Below are 26,674 nucleotides of genomic sequence, written 5' to 3' on the forward strand. Positions count from 1 at the left end.
TTCATTTTTATATATTCAGTTTGAGTAATAGAGAAATAAAAGTCAGATGTGGATCACACTGATCTTTGAGGTTCTCGACTTCTGCGTGAAAACTGTAGACCAAACCTAACATCAGTATCAGCTTCACTAAATCAGGAGTGAATATAGAGACGCTCTCAGTTAGCGGCCTTGAACACAGCTGTGTGCACCACTGCACAGATTCCGCACATAGCTCCAGCTCAGTAGGTTCCACCACCGGGGTGGCACAGAAAATAAACAAAGTCAAATTAGAGCCTTAAATGTACAGACGAGCCAAAACATTAGGACCATCGGCCAAAAATGTGCATGACAACGTCAAGTTCATAACAATGGTGCATGCGAGGGTGAGGGATCTGCTAGTTGTCTACTAGGTGTCGGGCTGATGGTGGTTCCTCGTAGTTTACGTGATGAAAGCATAAAGACCTGAGGGACTTCGAAGAGTGAAAAATAATTATGACCAGATGACTGGGTTAAAGTGTGTTTGAAACAGCAAGGTGTGTCACAGGCAGCTGTGGTGAGTACCCACAGACAGTGGTCCAAGGAGGGACGAGCCACCAACCGCAGAGAGGTTGTTGTTACTTCAAGAATCATTGATGCCATAAGACATGTAGGCTTTGGCGCTTGGTGGGGAACAAGAGAAGATCTACCATGACTCAAATTGCAGATCAGTGAATCTGCATTCCGTGGTATCAACCAACTGGGGTGGGGGCAGGTTAGTGGGATCCCTCACTGCTGGTGGAATTGTGACCTCTGCTGGCTGGTCATAAATGCCTGCATGAGAGAGGGTAGAATAATGGAGAGTAGTGCCTGACTCTCCATACACGACACTGCTCTCTATGTGACACCGTCTCATGCGCAGCTATCAGACTGCGGGCGTGACAGTCTGCAACTCTCCTCGGTCAGGGTGGGGGTCTGCAGCAGCAAAGAAAGATACAATTGGGGAATTGTATACGACTAGACTGGGAGGAAAAAGGGTCGGGGAACGCGAGAACAGTATTTAACCCCCCCACACACACTAGTACATATACACACTGACCTGAATAACCCACTCTAAAGAATCGTGTGTGATGATTATGGAATGATTTAGATCGTTTATTGACGATCATGTCCTGTAGAGCTGGAACAGTGGACTGTGTTGGAACTGAGAACAGAGCTTCATCACTCTCTCTAACAGAGAACTATTGTGTGTCAGCATTGCTCAGCTATTTTTACCCCCGTGGAGGAATTTACTTGAATAATGGAGCTATTTTAGCTGAAACGAACCCCGGGGCTCTGTGATGAAGAGCTAAAACAGGAACCTTCAAATGGAACTGAGTGGAAAATTCCTGTCCAACGATTCGACCATCATGGAGTCACTGGAAGTAGCCCTGAGACTCGGACAGGGGTCGGGAGATGTTGTGAAAGGCCCAGTGCAGGATGCCGTCGATCGAGCTCTGAAAAACCCAACAGAACACAAAATCACGAGAAGAAAACGGAGACACTCCTGGTTTAAGTCTGAAAACCTAAACCTCCGTGACCGTGTTCACCTTCAGAGCTTCAGAGAATCTAAAGGTCTGATGGTTTTCTAATGAGGTCAACGTGCTTCACGGAATCAACAGTATCGTCCAGGCCACCCAAAGATGATGGAGGTCCCTGCTGAGTCTGGTTCCTCTCAAGGTTCCTTCCTGTAATTTTAAGGGAGTTTTTCCTGCCACTGTCACCCTCGGCTTGCTCAATAGCGGTTTTTGGTCTGTTGGTCCTGGACTCTGTAAAGTTGCTTTAAGACAATGTCCATTGTAAAAAGCGCTATATAAATAAATTTGACTTGACTTGACTTACAGCGTCCAAAAAATAATAACCAACGATACGAACGGGTTTTCCAAAGAGAGTTTAGAGCGCGTATTAAATCTATATGGACAAAAGTATTGGGACGCCCTTTCTAGTTTTTGAATTCATGTATTTCAGATACAACCATTGCAAACAGGTGTAATAAATCAATTATATCAAGGAAATGATGTGCTTGTGAATTTGCAGCGACGGTTTAGGGATTTGTTTGTTTGTTTATTAGGATTTTAACATCATGTTTTACCCGGAGCACCCAGAGAAAATCCATGCGGACACGGGGAGAACATGCAAACTTCACACAGAAAGGACCCAGACTGCCCCTCCTGAGGATTGAACCCAGGACTATCTTGCTGTGAGGTGACAGTGCTACCCACCGAGCCACCGTGTCGCCCTTTCCAGCATGAAGAAAAGCTCGGCTTAAAGACACTCCAGTGTCCTACACAGAGCCCTGACCTCAGCCCCACCTACAGCTCTGGGATGAACCGGAACTCCAACTGAGGCCTTACAAATGCTGGGCACCTTTTAACCGAATAGGCACAAATTCACACAGACTTTGGATCACATAGCGGTTACTTTATTTAATAGTGGTTGTCCGACAAGCTCACGGTCAGGCGTCCAAATACTTTTGGTATGTATGTATTAGTGTAGTCAGTTTGTCTTCCGCTGCTGGTGGATCCCTGATTGCAGGTGAGGAGGGTATATTGCTGCTCACGCCTCCTCCGACCCTTGTGCAGCCCTTAACGGAACCCTTTTCCACCCACGCATTCTGCACATGCGCCTCTGTCTGCCAATCAGGGTCCTTACACAGCGTTTGAAGACCCCGCCCACATAGTCTGGTCATCCCGCCCTAGCAGAAATGTGTCTGCTGCAGGCACTGCCAATTATGCCCGCTGGATGGCGCCCAGCCGACAGGTGGCAACACCGAGTTTCAAACCGAGGAGTTCATCTCGGTGCTGGTGTGCTAGTGTAATATCCCGCTGCACCACCTGGGTGCCTGTATGATGCTCTGGTGAGTTTGTGACTTCTCACCTCCCCCATGTACGAGTCCAGCTCCTCTCGGTTCAGGATCTGCTGGTCAGTCTGAGCCGAGACCTGATCGCAGGGACGCTGAGCTACCTGAGGACACACACACACACACACACACACACACACACACACACACACACACACTTTCAAAGACAATCCTTTACAACAGTGTGCTCTTATCTAAGTGTGTGTCTGTGTCTTGGTGTACCTGCACAGCAGCTCTGGATGTCGTCTCGGTCTCTGTTGGCCCCCAAGTCGTGGCCCTCAAGCATGTTCTGCATCTCGACCTCCCACTGAGGAAAAAAAAAAGACATTTATTTAATGAACTGAAGTAGGATGACTGAGGTAGCTCTGATCTACAGTGGCTATAGGTGGATTGAGACCAGTAAAAGAGCACCAGTGAGCAGTGGGTGCTGGATCATTCTCAGGACTCATACTGACATGGTGCATTATGTGGACAGAAGTATTGGGACGCCCCTTCTAATTTTTAAATCCATGTGTTTCAGCCATAACAGGTGTTATAAATCAGTGATATAAAGGAAATGATGTGCTTCTTTGCAGCAACAGTTTAGGGAAGGCCCTTTCCTGTTCCAGCATGACTCCTGTGCACAAAGCAAGCTCTATAAAGACGTGAGTCCTGACCTCAGCCTCGCTCAACAGCTTTGGGATGAACCGGAACATCAACTGAGCGTTTCTTGACCAACATCAGTGCCCGGCCAGAAGGCTCACATAGAGGTCATTCTGTTTTAATAGCATTTGTTCAGCAAGCTTACTATCAGGTGTCCAAATACTTTCAACCATACACCGATCAGGCATAACATTATGACCACCTTACTAATATTGTGTTGGTCCCTCTTTTGCAGCCCCATACGTAACAAACTGTGCTGCTCTGTGTATTCTGACACCTTTCTATCAGAACCAGCATGAACTTCTTCAGCAGTTTTAGCTACAGACCACACAGTGATGAAGAGATAATCAGTGTTATTCACTTCACCTGTCAGTGGTCATAATGTTATGCCTGGTCGGTGTATAGTGTATCATGATAGTGTATCAGTGTCACAGCTGCTTTAGACTGGAACTGAATCAATATTGAACCCCTGCAGTTTTACATGTTCCTGTAATCGGCTGCAATCGTCCGTCCCTCAGTTCTTACCAGTCTGCCTGTCCCTGCTGCCGGGAGCTTTCACTGCTTTCCAGTACGGATGGTATTATTCAGGTAATGTGCAGTGTTTCATCTCTTGTCCATCCAATAGGTTCTCCCACTCCCAGACGACCAAGTCTAGGTTGTACCGAACGTCTTCAGTTTCAGAACTATCGAGGCCACCGTGGTTCACTGTGGCACACTCGAAGCCTTTGATAATATATATAGATGTTTTATTTTATTTAATTGCCCTGATCTGTGCCTCGCCACTATTTGATCCTTGAACATTTTCCGTTCCTGACCTTTGGAAGTTGCAGTGCGAGTGGAAGCTCTGCAGGCACTGAGGGCAGACGAGCAGCTCTCCTCGGCTCAGGCGACAGATTCCACAGTGTTTCCTGACGGTCACCAGCTCGGAGTCCGGAGACTGAAAACAAGCGACAGAGATCAAAGACAAACAATTATTTATGTACAAAATTCTGATCTAGAGCAAGATTCACACAAATATAATGTACACCGAAGGGGAACCGTCACGGCCCTCCAGATATTGTAAAAATATTATTATGTTTAACAATATAATATAATGTTTAACAATATAATAAGTTTAGATCTCATTTTATTTTGTCTACTCATAAGAAAATAAACCCTTCATACCTGCCAATTTAATTTGTATTGCAATAGTTGTCCAGCTTTAGATTTTATGCGCTCCAAATCAATTCAGCTCATTGAGAGACAATTTCAGATGACAGTAAAATTGACCAATCATATCGTCCCTCTGAATAGACAGGCTTTGTTACAGCTAACTTTATGACAAGTTCCTACTGCAGAGCCCTGCAGCTCCGATATAAAACTCAAACAGCACACAAGTCTTGGCTGAATCTCTACATGTTTGTGTTGTGTACAGTAAAAATGAAGGTACGTGAAACGCTGCTGGCTGTGGGTTCGTGTTGCCTGTAGCGAGTGACGTAGCCAGTGAGGCGGAGGAGAAGAAAGTGAAGTCCACGCCGGAGCTGGAGCCGGAGCCGCCCTCCGCTACTGAAGGATGAGTCTGAGGCTGAGGGACCTGAGCACACGGTTAAAGATGTTTAGATAGAAATCACCTGATGTATATGATGTATACGATGTATATGATGTATATGATAGTCAGAGGATCGGGGCACCTGAGCTGATGGGTACAGCTTCTCTGGCATCGCTCTGCCGTGGGTACAGGATGTACAGCGCCACGTCCCGCTGTAGAGTAAAGTGAAGCTAATTAGCCACACGGTTGTAAATACGCTAAATTAGCTGTTAAATATACGGCTTGCCGGGATACTGAAAAGTTCAAAAGTATGTGGACAACCTCCTAGTTAGTAAAGTGTATTCATTCATTCATTCATTCTCTGACTGTTTTATCATCACTTTATCCTGGTCAGGGTCGCAGTGGGTCTGATTCATTGGGTAAAAGGCAGAAAACACCCCAGACAGATCCATCTTAAGGCACACACAAACACTTCTAGTATCATTTCTAGTAGCTCCAATTACCCTGACTGCATGTTTTTGGACTTTTGGAAGGAAACCGGAGCACCCGGAGGAAACCCACACAGACCACATGGAGAACATGCAAACTTATACCTGCAGTGACATCAAACCCGAGACCTTTTTGCTGTGAAACAGACACACAGGACGTACCTATCCAGTACCTACATATAGATGAACTTTGTGGGTATACAATTACTGACTGTAGCTTATCTGTCTCCCGCTGTGATGACACTAACATGGTAATAACGAAGCAGTGTGTAAGTGTATTAGGTGCAGAAGTGTTGGTGGGATTTTTAAACACCTCAGTGTCAAGGCTGGGAGAAGAACAGCTCCAGCCAAAAATATAAAGCCAACAGCTTCCTGTTATCAGAAAGTGTCACAACACTTCTGCATGGCTACAGTTAGTAATTGTATACCCTCAAAGTTTATTTGTGTTGTATGTGTAGCTTCAAAAATAACTGGTGAATGCCCGTACTAGTTGTGTGTTGCTAATAGAGTGCTGGGTGGGTGTGTATATGACAGGTAATGAGCTGTGTACCCGGGTATGGAGGTGAGGGTGAGCTGCGTACCCGGGTATGGAGGTGAGGGTGAGCTGCGTACCCGGGTATGGAGGTGAGGGTGAGCTGCGTACCCGGGTATGGAGGTGAGGGTGAGCTGCGTACCCGGGTATGGAGGTGAGGGTGAGCTGCGTACCCGGGTATGGAGGTGAGGGTGAGCTGCGTACCCGGATATGGAGGTGAGGGTGAGCTGCGTACCCGGGTATGGAGGTGAGGGTGAGCTGCGTACCCGGGTATGGAGGTGAGGGTGAGCTGCGTACCCGGATATGGAGGTGAGGGTGAGCTGTGTACCCGGATATGGAGGTGAGGGTGAGCTGTGTACCCGGGTATGGAGGTGAGGGTGAGCTGTGTACCCGGATATGGAGGTGAGGGTGAGCTGTGTACCCGGGTATGGAGGTGAGGGTGAGCTGCGTACCCGGGTATGGAGGTGAGGGTGAGCTGTGTACCTGGGTATGGCGTTGAGGGGCGGCACCAGGCAGTAGAGGTGAAAAGCACGAGGGCACCCGTCACAGCAAATCAGCTCGCCGCCATCCTTACACATCGCACACTCATCATCGTTATGTTCTACCTATACACACACACACACACACACACACACACACACACACACACACACAAACACACACCAGCGTTTAGTCCTCTGAGTTTGACTTAAACACACAGATTTACACACTTCATGTCATGTCATGTCCCAACAGTGTTGGGCTACCATGATAGACCGCTGTGCCAACCTAGCATGGCACATGGTATTTATTAATATTACTATTTAAAATATTTTAATAGGTTTTGGTTCACTTAATCACATCTAAAACTGATGGTGTGTAATGCTGTCAGACATTATAATTGCAGTCACTGGCAGGAGTATTAATGCATGGACACACACACACACACAGACACACAATCACTGACACGTGTGTGAGGTGGGGGTCAAAATTTATATTTAGAGTAAATAAAAGAAGTATTTAATCTTATTTAAGTTTGCTAGTCCACTAACACAGAGATCTGGGATCCATGGTTCGAATCAGCATCTGCATGGTTAATGTATGGGTGCGCTTGTCTGTGCGCTCTCAGTGCCGGTCCCAAGCCCAAACAGAAAGAAATAGAAGGGTTGCATAAAAAACTAGGTGCAGTAAAAATGATAATTCTGATCATTTCAGTCATTTCTGTGCAGTTCTGAGCAAACAGTAAATATTAAAATGAACCTGTTCAGGCTGCAGGACTTACATTGCTTGTTCTGGTGTTTGTCTCCCCCTGCTGCTGTCTGTGACTCTGTCCTGTCTGTGCTCCAGGACCACTGACCTTCTCCTCCAGTTTAGCAGAGGGGTAAAACTCTCCCCCCACCTTAATACACTGTGTAGCTCCTCCTAAAAATGAAAACCATGAAAAGCCGAAAGCTCAGTCAGTATTTCAGTCCTGCACGATATTCTGACTTTTCCACTCAGCAAGACGCTTCCAGTGGATTCTGTCTCACCTTTAACATCCACGGATAAAAAACATCTAAACACCAAATAATGTGAAGAACACAGCTGGTGGACAAAATAACGGAAACATTTATTCATTCATTTTCTTAACCGCTTATCCAATTAGGGTCGCCTATCACAGCCTTTCAATGGGCGCAAGGCACACAGTAACACCCTGAATGGCACGCCAGTCCATCACAGGGCAGACACAGGACCATCTTGCTGTGAGGCGATAGTTCTACCCACCGAGCCACCGTGCCACCCTATGACAGAGACATCACATTAACAACAGCTGGGATTTAAAGTCACAGAATTACAGACAGACTCATACAGGTGAGTCCAATAACAGACACCATGATGTATACAGATACCACAAAGCAACCAACCGAGTTCCACAGAGCTGAAATGATGGGTACCAGAATTGCAGGTGCATCAGTTTGAAACTCTGGATTTTTGGATGGACAAACAGCACCAGCACGGGGGAACATCAAGAGCCAAGGAAGCTCACTGACAGGAATAGATGGCACTGATTGATGCCCACAGAACTGAACGAGCACGTCTATGATCCATGTAAACTGGTCAAGGAGAACGAAACCTGGACCCCTGAGCTACAGAAAAATGGCCTGATGAGAGAGACCACGTTCCCCCTGGTTGCTACTTCCTAATAAACTGGATGCGTGTATCCCAATCTAGTCATATCCAATTCCCCAATGGTATTTCACCTTCACTCTTTCACCTCTGACACGTGTGCAGTAGCTGCTGCACCAGGCGGGTTGATACGGAGATCCGTATTGTGCATAAAGAGTCAAACTCCATTTTCATTATGTACCGTCCCTGTGCAGCGCCGTCGATCAGCCAGCAGAGGGCGTAACTGCAGCACTTATAAGACAACATGGACTGTTGAGCTAAACGCTGATGGAACACAGAGGAAACACACTCCCGTCCTGACTTTTTTGGAGCGTGTTGCGGGCATTAAATTGTAAATGTGTTGATATTTATGAACTACAATGAAGTTGATCATTAAAACCATGAAAGAAATATTTTCTTCCTACCTCAGAGAATGAATACATCACAGATTCTTGTGTTTACTGCATTTTCCAAAATGTCCCAACTTTTATGGAAATAGAGACGTAACCAGCCATCAATCCATCCATTCATTTACATTTTCGGCATTTAGCAGACGCTTTTATCCAAAGCGGCTTACAGTACAGTGACAGTATATAGTCTAAGCAATTGAGGGTTAAGGACCTTGCTCAAGGGCCCAGCAGTGGCAACCTGGCAGTGGTGGGGCTTGAACCAGCGACCTTTGGATTACTAGTCCAGTACCTTAACCGCTAGGCCACAACTGTGCCCCAACAGAAGAATACATTCTGTTTTACATTTACATTTAGCAGACGCTCTTATCCAAAGCAACTTACAGTACAGTGACAGTATACAGTGAGCAATTGAGAGTTAAGGGCCTTGCACAAGGGCCCAATAGCAGCAACCTGGCAGTGATGGGGCTTGAACCTGCAACCTTCTGCATTCATCACATTTAAAGATCTACCAGTGGGTCCAGTCGTCTCACCGCTCTCAATGACTTGTTGGATGAGGATCTCCTCCATGGGACGCTCCCCACTAGAGACGGTCACAGCACGCTGGACTGACGTGGACACCGACTGCACACCTACACACACACACAGAGTAATACACACCACTATCTGTGTATATGTGCTACAATCAGACCAGTAGCAGAGACACCAGTTTACCATTGCTCACTGAGACCTGAGAGACAGACGAGCTGTCCGTCTTCCTCATGGACTTTCCTTTAGCTCCTGAAACATCACACACAAACACAGGACGCATTTATACTTAATCCAGAGCGACTTACAATTATGACTTAATACATTAAGGGTAGAGCGCTACTAAATGTACTCAGTTTTAACCGATTGCTAATGCTAACTGAATTGCTGTAGGATTGCGAGTGTCAACGAGCGTCATTAGAGTTTGCTGAGTTTATAAAGAAAGAAATAAACGGAATATAGACAAACTATCGGGAATACTTTACAGCACGGAGATGATCATGTGTGTAGAGAAACACACTTTTACACTGATTATGGATCCACAAAGGGAAAAAATGTCTCAATACGTAAACACAGCACACTACACCACAGAAAAGTCTCTTACACTAACTTAATTGCTGTAGGATTGCTAGGAATGGTCCAGTACCTTAACCGTTAAGCTACCGCCACCCTGACCAGCATGAGAATAAAAACAATGATGTGATTGTGAGTACCTGAGTTGGCGTGCAGGCTTTTTTTGCTGTAGTGTTGGCGCCGGAGTGAGAGTTGCTTCTCAGCGATCGTTCTCCTCTTGCCAGTAGGCGTTTTAACATCCCCGCTTCCCAAATTCAGTCCTGCACAGGATCAGAGATGAGCGTGGTTCAGACCCAGATAGAACACCAGATACATCTACTACATCTAAACTGATCATCAGATCTTCAAGCGGTATTAATCCCAAAATCTACAGACATTATGCTGGAACTTTTATTATTTATTTATTTATTAGGATTTTAACGTGATGTTTTACACACTTTGGTTCCATTCATGACAGGAACGGTAGTTACTGCTTACACAAGATTCATCAGTTAAAGTTTTTAATATCAAACACAGTCATGGACAATTTTGTATCTCCAGTTCACCTCACTTGCACGTCTTTGTACTGTTGGAGGAGTACAAACCCACACAGACACATGGAGAACATAACAAAACTCCACACAGAAAGGCCCCGGACCGCTCCATCTGGGAATGGAAACCCATGACCTTCTTGCTGTGAGGCTCTGAAAAAGCTTCTGGCAAGATCTTGAAGTATGTCTGTGTATGGGAATTTGTGCCTGTTCAGTTAAGTGATGTTGGTGTTCTGGTTCGTTACAGAGCTCTGTGCAGGACACGATTGAGTTTGTCTTTATAGAGCTCGCTCACACTGGAACGAGAAAGGGCCTTCCCTAAACTGCTGTGGCTGACACACATGAATTCAAAACTGTTTCATCCTCCAAAATAAATACAGAACCGTAACTGATCCACTGTTACACACTAAATTCGCTTGTTACATCAAACCTCTCGACTGTGGAGTATGACTGTTGGAATTTGTACCTCTGGGTAAGTTAGCGAGCAGGCGCTGCAGTTTCGGGTAGCTCTCCTGATTGTACTCTTTGGACAGATTGTTCCAGAAGGCCTGGAGAACGGAGCCGTCCTGCTCCAGGAGCCGGGTCAGGAGGGAGTACACGGCTTTATGGATCCCGTCCTTCTGCGTCCTCTCCAGAGTCTCCTGAAGAAAATATGAAACATAAAGTGTTGAATCACTGTGTGTTACATTTATAAATCATTATTAAATTCCCTGCAGATCAGATCTTCACTCTCACCCCGAACAGTGGCTCAGATATGATGTCATGGTCCAGCAGTCCGTACAGCAGAGGGAACAGGTCGTGCACGGCCACGGCTATTTCAGTCCTGGAGGTTTTGAGCAGAGATCGAAGCTCAGACTCTCCGGGAGCCTCCACGCGGGTCATGGTGTCTGCAGGGTGAACCGAGAGAAGAGTTCAGAGACTCAGAATAATGACTGGACGCTTGTGTCGACGGGACTAAATCATTACTAACACCGACACTCCTATCAACACATGTGGTGGGAGCCAGTAAAGACAAAACTAAAGTGAAACGAGCCACAAATACGGAAATGCAGGGTCCTCATACCAGACTCGGCACAGTTTTTATACAAAATGCACTTCTTGACACAACCCTCCTATTTATCCGGGCTTGGGACCTGCACTAAGAGTGCACTGACAAGTGCACCTACCTATGGCTAAGCTGAGCCGACTAAGCAACTTACAGTACTGTGACAGTATACAGTCTGAGCAATTGAGGGTTAAGGGCCTTGTTTTAGGGCCCAACAGCAGCAACAAGGCAGTGGTGGGGCTTGAACCAGCGAGCTTTTATATTACTTGTCCAGTACCTTACCCACTAGGCTACAACTGCCCAGTAATAATAGATAATAGATACATTTAATTCCCCCTGTTAGCAGTTGTGTCCATGCACATGCCTGACCGGGTGATAGCACTGCTGAGATTTGAACCCTGGATCCCCGGTTCTCAGCAGTAGTGGTCTAGCTTACATTAATAATAATAATAATAATAATAATAATATTATAATAATAATAAAAAAATATTAAAATAATAATAATAATGATAATAATAAATAATAATAATAATGACAATGATAATAAATAATAATAATATTAAAATAATAATAATATTAAAATAATAATAATAATATAATAATAATAATAATAAAAATATTAAAATAATAATAAATAATAATAATGATAATAAGAAGAAGAATAAACAATAATAATATGAAAATAATAATAATACTAAAATAGTAATAGTAATAATATTAATAACAATAATAATAATAAAATAATAATAATAATATTAAAAATATATATTAAAATAACAATAATAAAATTAATAATAATTTTTATGCATCTTTTAAGGTTCCCAAAGACACTGTACAGGTAAATCATGGCACATTAAATACATATAGAATAAATATAAAAAGAAACTTAAATACATAAAATAATTAAAAAAAAGAAATAATAAAAGGTACATTCAGTGATGTATAAATATAAATATATATATACTTATTTCTATAGGTGTATGGGCTAGAAGAAGGAACAGCGAGCAAACGTCAGCGGATCAGAGAGCTCAAGTCATTCATCTGAATAAAGTTCAGAATTGTTTATAAATCTGTACATGTTTGCTCTCAGCAGTTATTAGTGTTATTTTTATGAACATAAACAGTCTGGTCATGCACTTAAAAGTTAAAATGTAAATAGTGCCGTGAGCATAAAGTCTGTTTTAGAAAATAACTCAGTATTCACCCCCCATCAGTATTTCTGCTATTTAAACCTGCTGGTTCAACAAATGCCACTAAAGTCAAATTAAAATAAAAGTTAAGATTTATTTCAGGACTGAAGTAGAAGCTCAGTGTACTTTTATTAGTGAACCCAAAATCAGACTTACCCCGGGTGCAGGAGATGATATCCGGTGCTGCTGTACCCATCATGGCTTTTTATTTACTGGTAACTACGACCGGTGGAAATCACTCCGGCGCCCTTTGGCCTTTAATCCTCCATTAACGGCCCCTGAGGGACCCACCGATGATGCCTGTGCTGGGAAACAGTGACGATGGGTGAAGTTTCTCACACTGTGGATGGACTCTGGGTGTTGGGGGGTATTTTGGAAAGTCCACAGTTGATTAAAGATCGTCAAAGTCCTTGTTCTTGTTCCACCTGCTCTGAGGACTAACTGAAGTGTTCATGTAGGGGAACACCAGACAGTCACCAAGTCACAGCCACTAATGAAGGGAATTGAACCTGTTTGCTTTCATGATCCTCGAGACTCGTCCAGAGTTTTATTAAATTCGCCTGTTGTAATTTACACTGATTAAATCTAGTTCTAATGCACACTGGGGTCTGTAAGTGAAAACCAAGTCAGGAAGTCCAAGACTGTCTGTGGATCTCTTGTAGCAAGGCTTTGCAACGAGGCCCAATTGGACGGACAGTGTGGGTCACTTTGGAATGGACTTCAAACCCCTGCACCTAATCAAATGCTATTTGCTATACTTGGGGGCAAGACCTTACCTGGGCCACAGCTCACAACTAAGTCCTCTGTTTCTAGGTCCTTTGGTTGTCTGTCTGGTCAATTGTCTGAGTCTAAGTTCTTAGCAAGTTCTGGACATTTTCGGTGCAAACACATATTTCCCACTCTTCAGTTTTTACCATGGGTGGAGTGGCAGCTTTCTGTGTTTTTTGCAGCTACTGGTGGACCGAGTTGCTGGCATAGTTGCACCCAGGCGCTCTTTTGTTTCTGCTCGGGTCTTTCACTGTGTTTTCATGTTTCCTGGCTATCACATGCAGTGTTTCCATTCCAGTGATGCAGTCACCTGTTTTTTTTTTTACTACCCAGTCCTGCTTTTCAGGTTCACTGCTTTAACAGGGGAATCAGTCATGCTGGAACCACCAGCTCTGAGATTCTGGACACTCGGTTACTGGTCAGCTGGGCGCCATCTAGCGGGCACAATTGGCAGTGCCTGCAGCAGACCAAATTGGGCATCAAGTCTGCTGGGTGGGAAACGACTAATAAATAGGAGTAATAAAAAGTGGCCAGAGTAAAGACCTTGGTTAGCAGCAGAGCCTCATGTGTGAATCCACCAAAGCACAGGCGAAAAAGGTCGAGGGACTGCACACGCGTCGGAGGGAGCATGGAGCTGGCAAATATACCCTCCTCGGGCGCAATCGGGAATAATACACCTGTTAGCAATGGGCGTGGCTGAAACCTCCACACTTTCAGCCATACTGTGTATGGTTTTCAATTCCAGCAGGTAAACGAAGAAGGTCAATAAATGCAGATGAAGAATTGAATCAGGAGAGGGGGTGGTGGTAACATGTAGAGTTTATTGGTTTATTCAGACAGTTTTCATGCTCATAAATGATCTTACAGAATCAACAGAGCCGAACACACAGCCCGACCAACGTTTACATCAAAAAACATGATCAGAGTAACCGGAAACGCCTCGACGGTGCATAATACGAGTACATACTGTTATTAATGTAAAGGATTTGCTCTCTCGATTAACTGCTTTTTATAAATAATGGTGAAAACTCCCTTTTAACCCGTCATGTTTTGGTGTTGGGGTAACAGAAGGCACAATAGTGTCACAGAAAGATTAATGATGAAAATGATAAACGAGACGCGTTCATCTAAAACCTGTTTACTTCAGTGGCTTCATTCATGTTTGCATTATTATAGATATAAATAAAGGGTTTGTAGTGATTCCCTCCCAGTTAATTCAGTTATGCTAATATCAAGTGAAGAAACGACCAAACAAGCAAAATAATTAACGTTTGTTGATACACAGTGAGGCGTCAGTGCATGTAAAGAGAGGAAATATGGAATATGAAGATCTAGTAGAACTACAGCAGGTAAACACTTCACATATATAACGCAGGGGTGCCCAATACGTCGATCGCACACTACACGCTGGTAGATCGCACCTCATTCAAACAGGTCAACGTGATTGACATAAAATGTGGCCACTGTTTCTTTAATTTGTGTTTTTTTTCCCATAGCTACGCCTCAGCCCACCTAAAGCACCACAAATCTAGAAAGTTTTTATTCATCAGTAGCCAGTTTGCGCCATTTTTGCATTTTTCCTTTTGTATCTTACACTGTTTGTGTAAGCACAAAGAAACCAAAAACGCTTCGATTCGGACAAGAACGCTGCAGAGAAGCTGATGGAGAAATTTTAACCCTCAATCTGACATTCATATGAAGTCAAGCGCCTCTGCTGGACAACTTTGGAACTTGCTGGTTGAGGAAAAATATCCAAACATAAAAAATGTGCCGCATATTTGACAGCGGTTTTGGATCGACCTGCTTGTCTGAATCAGCCTTTTCAACATGAAAATAATAAAGTGTAAATATGGGTCCATCCTTACTGATGACCACTTGGAAGCTGCTTGTGAACTGGCATCAGCAGCTTCTGTCCAGATACATAAACCTGACCGACACCATTCAGTGTAAATCATCAGAATAAGGTCAGTGTGAGTTTTCATCTCTTGCTCTGTAAAGCTGAATATTAATACAGGAACTGAAGCGCACTTAAAAAAGTGTCAAAGCTTTTTTGAAACATGATGAGGCCAACTCTAAAGAGTAGATCACGATGACCTGTCGACTGAAATAGTAGATCTCAAGCCACGAAAGTGTGGGCACCCCTGCTTTAACGTAATTTTACAGCGTTTACGGAAGAGGTTCTCGACCCTTTTCAGCCCTTGACTTCCCTAAATTAGGGGCTGGATCTCCTGGTTCCTGCAACCCAAGCACAACCCCAACCTCACAGTGAGTATATCACACAACGTTAGCTGTGTACATCATTTATCGTTAGTATATATTACGTGTGGCAACAGACGTGGGCTTCACAATAAAATAATAATAATAATAATAATAAAGACGTCTGATTGGTCATAACCAAACACAAACAAACCTCGGGCGTGGCCACCAGAAGTGACCAGGTAGACAATCACTGTCAGTTTGACCTTGTTATGTAAATGACAGGGTTTTAATCGGTGGCACCTCGACCCCGAGGCTGCTCTAAAACTCTAGAACTCAAACCTCAAACCCATAGAAACGACTACGAGGATCTTCCATAAGTTTCAGCACTTAATTATTTAAACTCTATTTATTAAGAATTTTAAACACAAACTCCATCACATTTCTACATCGTCGCCTTCCGGTGCGTTTTTCCAGCGTCGTACCAGTTTTTTAGTGCCATCAGCAAGCACTAATGCGCCGGTGCTTTCACATCATCGTCACATGAAAATCTTCCTCCCCTTAAAGCTTCTCCGAGCGTCCCAAAAATCCCGGACTATAAGCGTCTCTCAGACACGAACGATTCCTCCTCCTCCTCCCTCACCGCTTATAACCACAATATATAGAACATAAGTGAGGAAACTTTTTGAAGATCCCTCGTATTTTACCCATAATGCACTGAAACAAATGTAGGTGCAACGAGGGCTAAAAATCCTCAAACGTACAAAATCAAAGCGCTAATAAACAGACGTCACTTGTACAGAAAAACCACCGGCGGCAGGTTTATAACCGCTGATTAACACAGTCCTGAAAGTCTGACCTCAGTATTACTGCCGCTTCTTTTCACCTGCCAGGGGCGGGGTCTCACAGAGACCAGCCCCCGTTCAAACACCTCAACAGCGGAACCATGACGAGGAACCATGTTTAAGCCGTCGTCCCGCCCCCTACAGACACACACAGCCAATCACGTGTCTGTGTAGGCGCCCGGCCGGCTGATAACAAAGCTGAGATTTGAACTGTGAACAGTACTGCTGGGCTAGAGTGTTTTACTGATGTGCCGAAAATAAGTATCATGGTCAGGGTCACACTGGGTCCAGTCCATCACAGAACACACACACACACACTCAAACACACACTTAGGGTAACTTCTAGTAGCGAGAGTTGGTCTGACTGCACGTCTTTGGACTTGTGAGAGGAAACCGGAGCACCCGGAGAAAACCCACGAGGACACAGGGAGAACATGCAAACTCTACACAGAAAGGACCCTGATCGTCCGGCCCGGGGAATCGAACCCAGCGGGGTTTAAGCAGGTTCACAACGAACTACGACGGAGCTAAGAGATAAATCGTCAGAATCCGTGCAGAGAGAACCAATCAGAGTGAAGCCCTTATCGAACGGAAGCGTAGTTTTATACGTACGTCACGACTAACGACGAGAGTTTAGGATAATAGAAATATTATTTACATTACAGTACAGCATGAAAGTGCATGACGTCTTCTTAAACTTGGACTGTAGACGGTGTAGAAGGTTGTAGGTGGATTTGGTGAGGAGCTGAAGCGCCCGATTCCCTTCAGGTCCTGAATTAAATTGCTAATTAAATTGTGTTTATTTAAGCTCGGTCACTTCGTCCGATATCCCAAATCCTGAGGGGACCAGAGGAGACTCGACAGCGCTTCATTTCCATCCAGCTCACAAAAAAAAGCAAAACTCTAAAATTCTTAAAATTTTAAATTCTATTTATGCATTAACATTTTTTCCCTCAATTTAGTCGTATCCAATTAACCACTTGTGTCTCCTCTACTGCTGCAGACCCCGACCCTGACTGAGGAGGGTTGTACCTAACACACGTGCAGTGGCCAACTGCTTCTTTTTATTTGCACTGGAGATCTGTATTGCGCACTGAGTCACACACTGCTCTCCATTATTCATCGTCTCTGTGCAGCACCTCGACCAGCCAGCAGAGGTCGCAACTGCAGCAAAACTATAAATTCTATCTATATCATCCACGTGTGTCTCCTCTACTGCTGCAGATCTCGACCCTGACTGAGGAGGGTCCGTTATTCATTATTCATTGTCCCTGTGCGGCACCTCGACCAGCCAGCAGAGGTCGCAGCTGCAGCAGTAATGAAGAATCTCTTCAGCCTGATTAGAACTGAGGAGCTTAAAATCTCAGCGCTGGTGCGCTAGTGTGTTTTACGGCTGAATTGACTATTCAAAGTGGTTCATCATACTGCAATGGAGCAAAACCAGTTTGCTTTAGCAACGAGCAGGATTAAACTGGGTTACTATCATTAATCGCTATCATCAGCCGACTTTTACAGCTTGGCAGGTGAGACTAATTCTGCCAGCGGGAGTTAATTTTTACCTCTATAATTTAATATTGGAAAACAGAATAGCATTTAGCATCTGCCGAACCGATGACCAGCCACAGCTAGAACGTTGCTCTTAATTCACAAATTAGACCAAAATTTATTTTTGTTTCACTGCAGATCCAGATTTCAGATTCTAACAAATAAAAAAAAGACTTTAAAATTATAAACAAAGAACGACCCGCTACCGCCCGTCTCGGTTTCTTATCTACAAAACATAACACCACGTTTCGTCCTACTTTATTCCGTCTGAAAGACAGAACCGTCGATCTCTCTGTAATGATGCAGTCGGGATGAATTTTTTAGATCTGAAAGCTTTAGGAACGCTCAGGAGCGGGTCGCGGGGGCGGAGGCGTCCACAGGGGGGCGCTGGACTAACATATGCAGCTGCTCTCAGAGGCGGGAGGCTCCTGGTGTTTGTCCAGCGTGATGTCAATCACTGATGGGTGAAATGTTAAAGAAACACGTTACTGATTCATTAATCTCCAGATTTACTCCAGCTGGCTGAGTTTCTATAAACTGAGCTTCTCTTTATATAGAGTTATTTACACTGATCATCCATAACATTAAAACCACCTCCTTGTTTCTACACTCACCGTCCATTTTATCAGCTCCACTTACCATATAGAAACACTTTGTAGTTCTACAATTACTGTTCTTCATCCTGTTCTTCAATGGTCAGGACCCCCACAGGACCCCCACAGAGCAGGTATTATTTAGGTGGTGGATGATTCTCAGCACTGCAGTGACACTGACATGGTGGTGGTGTGTTAGTGTGTGTTGTGCTGGTATGAGTGGATCAGACACAGCAGCGCTGCTGGAGTTTTAAAATACCGTGTCCACTCACTGTCCACTCTATTACACACTCCTACCTAGTCGGTCCACCTTGTAGATGTAAAGTCAGAGACGATCGCTCATCTATTGCTGCTCTTTGAGTCGGTCATCTTCTAGACCTTCATCAGTGCTCACAGGACGCTGCCCACGGGGCGCTGTTGGCTGGATATTTTTGGTTGGTGGACTATTCTCAGTCCAGCAGTGACACTGAGGTGTTTAAAAACTCCAGCAGCGCTGCTGTGTCTGATCCACTCATACCAGCACAACACACTAACACACCACCACCATGTCAGTGTCACTGCAGTGCTGAGAATCATCCACCACCTAAATAATACCTGCTTGCACCCCCTAATTGGCCAAATACCCAAAACTGCAGCCAGAATTCTGCATCTAGTTAAAATGGACAGAATTAGCGGGTGGTAAAGGATACTGCCCTCCTTGCCCATCTCGTCCAGGTTCTCCATGCCAGGGAGAGCAGCCGCCACTCGCCGAAACAACTGAGAAGAGAGAGAGAGAGAGAGAGTGAGAGAGGGTGAGAGAGAGGGTGAGAGAGAGTAGCTTTCGTACCACACACCATCTGGATTATACATGCAAACTCCACACAGAAAGGACCAAACCACTCCACCTGGGAATCGAACCCAAGACCTTCGTGCTGTGAGGCCAAAGTGCTACCCACCGAGCCACCGTGCCACCCAAATGGGAGGTGTGTTTGCTTTTAAATATTCAGAAAAGACCTAAAGGCCCTTAACCCTCAATTGCTTAGACAATATACTGTAAGGAGCTTTGGATGAATGCCGCAATCCAAAAGGGATTTAATCAGAACCCCATAAAACCTTCATTCTGGTAGAAGAGGGGCGAGGAGGAGGACAAGGAGGAGGGCGTGGAGGAGGACGAGGAGGAGGGGGTGGAGGAGGGCGTGGAGGAGGACATGGAGGAGGACGAGGAGGAGGACGAGGAGGAGGACGAGGAGGAGGGCGTGGAGGAGGACATGGAGGAGGGCGAGGAGGACATGGAAGAGGGCGAGGAGTAGGGCGAGGAGGAGGGCGAGGAGGAGGGGGTGGAGGAGGGCGAGGGCGTGGAGGAGGACATGGAGGAGGGCGAGGAGGAGGGCGTGGAGGGGGGCATGGAGGAGGGCGAGGAGGAGGGCATAAAGGAGGGCGTGGAGGAGGGCGAGGAGGAGGACGAGGGCGTGGAGGAGGACATGGAGGAGGGCGAGGAGGAAGGCATAAAGGAGGGCGTGGAGGAGGGCGAGGAGGAGGACGAGGGCGTGGAGGAGGACATGGAGGAGGGCGAGGAGGAAGGCATAAAGGAGGGCGTGGAGGAGGGCGAGGAGGAGGACGAGGGCGTGGAGGAGGACATGGAGGAGGGCGAGGAGGAGGGCGAGGAGGAGGCAATGGAGGAGGACGAGGAGGAGGACATGGAGGAGGGCATGGAGGAGGGCGAGGAGGAGGACATGGAGGAGGGCATGGAGGAGGGCGAGGAGGAGGACATGGAGGAGGGCATGGAGGAGGGCATGGAGGAGGACGAGGAGGAGGGCGTGGAGGAGGACATGGAGGAGGGCATGGAGGAGGGCATGGAGGAGGGCGAGGAGGAGGACATGGAGGAGGACGAGGAGGAGGACGAGGAGGAGGACGAGGAGGAGGGCGAGGAGGACATGGAAGAGGGCGAGGAGTAGGGCGAGGAGGAGGGCGTGGAGGAGGACATGGAGGAGGGCATGGAGGAGGGCGAGGAGGACATGGAAGAGGGTGAGGAGTAGGGCGAGGAGGAGGGCGAGGAGGAGGGGGTGGAGGAGGGCAAGGGCGTGGAGGAGGACATGGAGGGGGGCATGGAGGAGGGCGAGGAGGAGGGCGAGGAGGAGGGCATAAAGGAGGGCGTGGAGGAGGGCGAGGAGGAGGACATGGAGGAGGGCGTGGAGGCGGGCATGGAGGAGGGCGAGGAGGAGGGCGAGGAGGAGGGCATAAAGGAGGGCGTGGAGGAGGGCGAGGAGGAGGACGAGGGCGTGGAGGAGGACATGGAGGAGGGGGGCATGGAGGAGGGCGTGGAGGAGGGCGAGGAGGAGGGAGAGGAGGAGGGGGTGGAGGAGGGAGAGGAGGAGGGGGTGGAGGTGGGCGGATGCTTTTTTTTTTTTAAATGAGACTCACCTGTTTCACGTTGCTGCCAGTTTTAGCGCTCGTCTCCACGAACATCACTTTGAGCTCTTTAGCTCTCTGCTCACCCTCCTCGATGGAGATCTGTCTGTCGGTACACAAGAGACACGAGTATCCAGGGTGACGGAGGATCGTCGTAAACATTTCATTTCATTTCATTTGTAATAAACGCAGGATTCGAACCTCTTCTCCTCCAGGTCTGTTTTGTTGCCGACTAGCATGATGATGACGTCACTTCCTCTCTCCGTTCTGACATCATCGACCCATTTCGAGGTCAGCTGGAACGAGTTCACGTCTGGAGACAGAGAGCAACAACGTCAGCGCAACAATGACTGACTGGTGTACGCTAGTCTCCTCCCCCGGGATTTTGGACTGCGTCTGTGTGAATTTGTGCCTATTTAGTCAAAGAGCGTTCTGAGGGTCAGGCACTGATGTTGGACGTGGCGGCCTGATGGAGTCAAATCACCTCTTTATGGACCTCGCCTCATGCTGGAACAGGAAATGGCCTTCCCTAAAGCGTTTCCACACATAATTCATGCAGTTCTACATCCGGTAGCAATGGGTGTGACTAAGACACCTGAACTCAATAATCAGGAAGGGTGTCCACATACTTTTCCTATTTTATTTCTGCATTTTAGTCATATCCAGTTCCTCTTCCTCTGCTGGAGACCCTGATGGCGTATGGAGGGTTTATTCTCCCGGCACGCCCTCCCTCAGACCCCCTTCTTATCCCCCCGTACTTCAGTGGATCGGCATGTGAGGTCCTTACACAGCATCAAAGACCCCACCCACTTTTCAGTCCCGTCTTTTCCCACCCGGCAGACCAGCGGCGGATTTTGTCTGCGGCAGACACTAGGGGGCGCCAGAGCTAAGATTCGGGTTGAGTGCGGATCTGTGATTGGCTGGTGTGTTTGCGAGACTCACTGGTGATGTCGTAGACGACCACGGCCACGGTGGAGTCTCGTATGTAGCTGGGAATGAGACTCCTGAAACGTTCCTGTCCTGCCGTGTCCCACAGCTGCAGCCGCACCTACAGAACAACACAGTACACACTGTTACTGCCTCACACACATCTGTAACATCTGGACCTGTACGCAAACCAAAACCACGTATTCAGATATGAAGGACTCTTACGGTTCGATCCTCCAGGTACATGGTCTTCGATAAGAAGTCGATACCGATCGTCGCCTGCAGAAGAGGATCAGATGATTAACGAGTGAAACGCTGAAGGAGCTGAAAGCTTCAGGACTGAAGCTCTTACCTGATACGTGCTGTCGAAGCTGTCGTACATGAAGCGCGTTATCAGCGACGTTTTTCCAACTAACGCAAAAAACAAGGAAAAAAAACGCCACAATAAAAATGAATGAATAAATGAACAGATTTATTTTGTCATATTTACATAAACACGTGTATTTTCTTGGGTCAGAGCGCAGGGTCAGCCATTGTACGGAACCCCTGGAGCAGACAGGGTTTAGGGCCTTGCTCAAGGGCCCAACAGTGACTGAATCGCAGAGCTGGGATTCAACCTCTCAACCTTACAATTGAGCCCAAAGCTCCACACATTAAGCCACCACTGTGTCACCTAAAGATCATTATAATCATTCAGAAACTGAGGGCACTAATTGGTCTAGATTTAAGAGCGGAATTTCTTTCCTCTCCGTTGTCGTGGTCGTACGTCTGGACTGCAGGCAGGCTACTTTAGCACCTGCACTCCTAAAGTCTAAAGTCACACTGTTGTAAGGTGGTATAAAAAATATCTAGATGGAAGCACATGTTCCAAAATCCAAAATGTATGTAAACATCAGCAGTTAGAAACACCTATATTACTAATGCTAATGACCGGTTACGTCACCTACGAGTGATTAACTGCAGCCGAACACATCAGTGAGAAGGAATTTCAGCTTCACTTACATGGTCAGAATATTAAAACCACAATAAAACAGGCAGTGATTGTGATATAAAAACGGACGACCAGCACACGCCTGTTCCGGATATAAACCGAGTTACGTGCTGTTTACACGCGGTATTATATGAAATAACCTGAAGGTAAAACCACGAGAGGATTTCGGTGGATTCCTACCAGGACACTCCTACATTCCTTCATTCCTTCACATCCACCGCAGCCCTGATCAGGCATGACAGGTCAGTCCCGTTCCTCAACCCGCTACACAAAAACAAACCCTACCACACACACACACAGATCAGGTCTACATAATATAGACCAGGGAGAACATGTGCAGGTCCTGGAGCTGCTGTAGGTGTCAGTATAAACACGTCACTACATCCAGCCTGTAGGTGTCAGTATAAACAATCTGATAAGATCAATCACTGACTGACCCTGGACAGCAGTGTAATAATAAACATTTATACAGATTTATTATTATTTAATCTAAATGCCTTCCAGAACGTGCAGAAGGTGGATTGGCTGATCTAAATCTAAGTGGATGAGCAAAGTAAATAGGAAATGTTTGTTGTGCTATTACACTCTGCCGTGAAACAGTCAGTAAAAAATAAAAACATTCATTATTATGACGTTTTATATTTTATACACATCTCTTTTGTTTTCCTTTATTATTATTATAAATATTATTATTATCTGTATCATTATTATTAATATTATTATTATTATTATTATAAATATTATTAATATTATTATATTTATTATTATTATTATAAATATTATTATTATAAATATTATTATTATTATCTGTATTATTATCATTATTATTATTATAAATATTATTATTATTATTATATTTATTAGTATTATTATTATTATTATTATTATAAGTGTTATTATTATTATTATAATTATTATTATTATTATTATCTGTACTATTATTATTATAAATATTATTATTATTATATTTATTATTATTATTATCATTATATTTACTATTATTATCTGTATTATTATTATTATTATTATAAATATTAATAATATTATCGTTATTATTATTATTATACATATTATTAATATTATCGTTATTATTATTATTATCATTATTAATATTATTATCGTTATGAACATGATCTTTCTGTGTATGGATTGGTGTTGTTTTTGGGGTTATTATTATTATTATTATTTTTTATTTTTTATTTATTATTATTATAAACATGATGATTCTGTGTATGTATCGGTGTTGTTTTTGAGGTTATTATTATTATCATTATTATTATATTTATTATTGTTATTATAATAAATATTATTATTATTATTATAAATATTATTATTATTATAAATATTATTATTATTATAAATATGATTATTATTGTTGTTAATATTACTATTATTATTATTATTATTATTATTATAAACATGATGATTCTGTGTATGTATCGGTGTTGTTTTTGGGGTTATTATTATTATTATTATTATAATAAACATGATGATTCTGTGTATGGATCGGTGTTGTTTTTGGGGAGGGGGAGGTGAGGGTTGCCAGGTTGCTGAATGTCACTCTACCAGTCTGGGTGTGTCACTCCAGTCGTTTCTTTTATTCTGCTGCTTCAGTCCGGAATGAAACCGGTCGTGTTTATTTCATCATGAGTGTCTCAGAGGTTTCAGGATTAAAACACACTGATACTGATACTGATACTGATACTGACTGTTCAGAACTCAGGACTATAATCATTTATTTATTCATTAATTAACACAGGCATGAAGATGAAGAAATAAAATACAGTTAATATAAGATCAGATGTAAACAGGCAGGGGGGCAGGTGCTGATTTGGGGGTGTAAACAGGGGTGCAGATGAGGTGGAATAAAAGTGCTACACATTTACATGACTAATCAAAAAATGTGGGATGTGAATTCAGATTCTGTCTCAATAACAAGGAGAAATAATAATCAGAATCTGATCTGTAGGTGTGTATGATCTATAATAATAATCATATTTATGTGATATTAACATGTGTGTGTGTGTGTGTGTGTGTGTGTGTGTGTGTGTGTTAAATCACTCACCGCTCTGTTCACCTAAAAAAACTAGTTTAAATTTCCGTAATGGATTTCCAAAGTCGCTCCCCACCGACATGTCGGCTCTGAGTGCTCGCAGGGGTTCAGCAGGGGTCCAGCAGGGGTTCAGCTTGATCAGATTTCCGTGGATTTTGTAGGAAAATTCAGACGCAGAAGATAAAAATAAATAAAAGCTGAAGAGTCCAGAATCAGTGCTGCACCACTGCCGAGCCTGCCAGGTCTGACGCTCAGTGCGCATGCGCCGCTCCGGACACACGCCCGGCCTGTTATTACATGAGCCGTCCTGCGCACTCCTGTCACAAATCCATGCACCTACCGTCCTAAATATTCATGCACCCTACTGTCCCAAATATTCCTGCACCCTAGTGTCCTAAATATTCCTGCACCCTAGTCTCCTAAATATTCCTGCACCGTAGTGTCCTAAATATTCATGCACTTTCTGTCCTAAATATCCCTGCACCTTAGTGTCCTAAATATTCCTGTATCTTCTGTGATAAATCCCTGCATCTAGTCATCTCCAACATTCAAACACCCTCCTGTCCATAATATTCATGCACCCTACTGTCCTAAATATTCCTGCACCTCTTGTCCCAAATTCACACACCCTACTGTCCTAAATATTCCTGCACCCTACTATCCTAAATATTCCTGCACCCTACTGTCCTAAATATTCCTGTGCATTACTGTCCTAAATATTCCTGCACCCTACTATCCTAAATATTCCTGTGCATTACTGTCCTAAATATTCCTGCACCCTACTGTCTTAAATATTCCTGTATCTTCTGTGCTAAATCCCTGCATCTAGTCAACTCCAACATTCAAACACCCTCCTGTCCATAATATTCATGCACCCTGCTGTCCTAAATATTCCTGCACCTCTTGTCCCACATTCACACACCCTACTGTCCCAAATCTATCTCCCATGTCTCTATATGGGACTCTATATGCTGTCTTTGTGATCCTTCTCTGCAGACGACAATAAAACTCTTTTCTACTCGTAATTCAGTCACTGACCTATTTCATTAAGGACCTTTTCCACAACAGGAATAAGGCCTTCCCTAAACTGTTGCTGCAAATTTGCATTGGTTTATTACACCTGTTAGCAATTGCCATGGCTGAAACACATTAATTCAAAAATTAGAAGGGGTGTCCCAATACTTTTGACCCTATAGACCCTATAGTCCTTAATGAAATATTGTGTTTTATTTTGTGTAATATCAGGGTTTTTTGTGAGATTAAATAATTCAGTGTGACGAATATAAGTAATAACTAATGTTAATATGTATATGTTCTGTGTTCTAATGTTCAAAACACACTGGACACCACATACTGATACAGTAACGTTCTCATATCGATTATCAATATGGTGAGAACAGTACAGTAGATCGTCAGCTTACTGGAGGCGACCTGGGTGCACTGTCATAGGGTGGCCACAAGGTGATGCTAGAGTACATACAGAGTTTATATTCAGGGCCCGAGATTCTCCAGAAGCTCATTGGTGATCACAAAAAACTATATTTTATATTATTTTTATTAAAGATGAGATGATTCATTCATTAATTGTATGTTTGTCCAACGTGTTACCCTGATCAGGGTTGCAGTGGGTCTGGTTCATTGGGCAAAAGGTGGGAAACACACTGGACAGGTCGCCAATTCATCACAGGACACACACACACACACACACACACACAATTCCTAGTAGCTCCAATTAACCTGCGTGTCTTTGTACTGTGGGAGGAGACTGGAGCTCCCGGAGGAAACCCACACAGACAAAGGGAGAACATGCAAACTCCACAAAGAAAGGACCCGGGTCGCCTGACAGGGGAATCAAACCCAGGTTCTTCTCGCTGTGAGGCGAAAGCTTTACCCACTGTGCCTTCTGCATGCCTCTGTCCTTGTTTAA

The 26,674-nt window shown here is 44.5% G+C and overlaps 3 protein-coding genes across 4 annotated transcripts; all 3 read right to left on the reverse strand.

Annotated features, from left to right (window-relative positions):
* Positions 1-1,252: 1,252 nt before the first annotated feature.
* On the reverse strand, positions 1,253-11,088 carry aire (autoimmune regulator). Its single transcript, XM_063017277.1, has 13 exons — positions 10,942-11,088; positions 10,673-10,847; positions 9,817-9,936; positions 9,290-9,355; positions 9,109-9,207; positions 7,306-7,445; positions 6,528-6,649; positions 5,167-5,236; positions 4,926-5,069; positions 4,312-4,433; positions 3,083-3,161; positions 2,872-2,949; positions 1,253-1,451 (listed from the first exon to the last, which is right to left on the reverse strand). Exons 1-13 carry the CDS (start codon positions 11,086-11,088, stop codon positions 1,371-1,373), a joined length of 1,443 nt encoding a protein of 480 aa, XP_062873347.1. The 3' UTR covers positions 1,253-1,370.
* A 2,922-nt stretch (positions 11,089-14,010) lies between these two features.
* rab6bb (RAB6B, member RAS oncogene family b) lies at positions 14,011-24,976 on the reverse strand. 2 transcript variants are annotated; one of them, XM_063016462.1, is made up of 8 exons: positions 24,760-24,976; positions 22,056-22,114; positions 21,929-21,982; positions 21,719-21,824; positions 20,978-21,089; positions 20,789-20,882; positions 19,078-19,144; positions 14,011-18,252 (listed from the first exon to the last, which is right to left on the reverse strand). In XM_063016462.1, exons 1-8 carry the CDS (start codon positions 24,827-24,829, stop codon positions 18,188-18,190), a joined length of 627 nt encoding a protein of 208 aa, XP_062872532.1. In that variant the 5' UTR covers positions 24,830-24,976; the 3' UTR covers positions 14,011-18,187. The 2 variants fall into 2 exon arrangements, with proteins under 2 accessions (XP_062872532.1, XP_062872533.1); XM_063016463.1 differs by lacking the exon at positions 24,760-24,976 and adding an exon at positions 22,875-23,077.
* Positions 19,464-20,474, reverse strand: LOC134334522 (uncharacterized protein DDB_G0271670-like). Its single transcript, XM_063016866.1, has one exon. It carries the CDS (start codon positions 20,472-20,474, stop codon positions 19,464-19,466), a length of 1,011 nt encoding a protein of 336 aa, XP_062872936.1.
* Positions 24,977-26,674: the final 1,698 nt, after the last annotated feature.

Source organism: Trichomycterus rosablanca, chromosome 20 (assembly GCF_030014385.1).
Source record: "Trichomycterus rosablanca isolate fTriRos1 chromosome 20, fTriRos1.hap1, whole genome shotgun sequence".
NCBI lineage: Eukaryota > Metazoa > Chordata > Actinopteri > Siluriformes > Trichomycteridae > Trichomycterus > Trichomycterus rosablanca.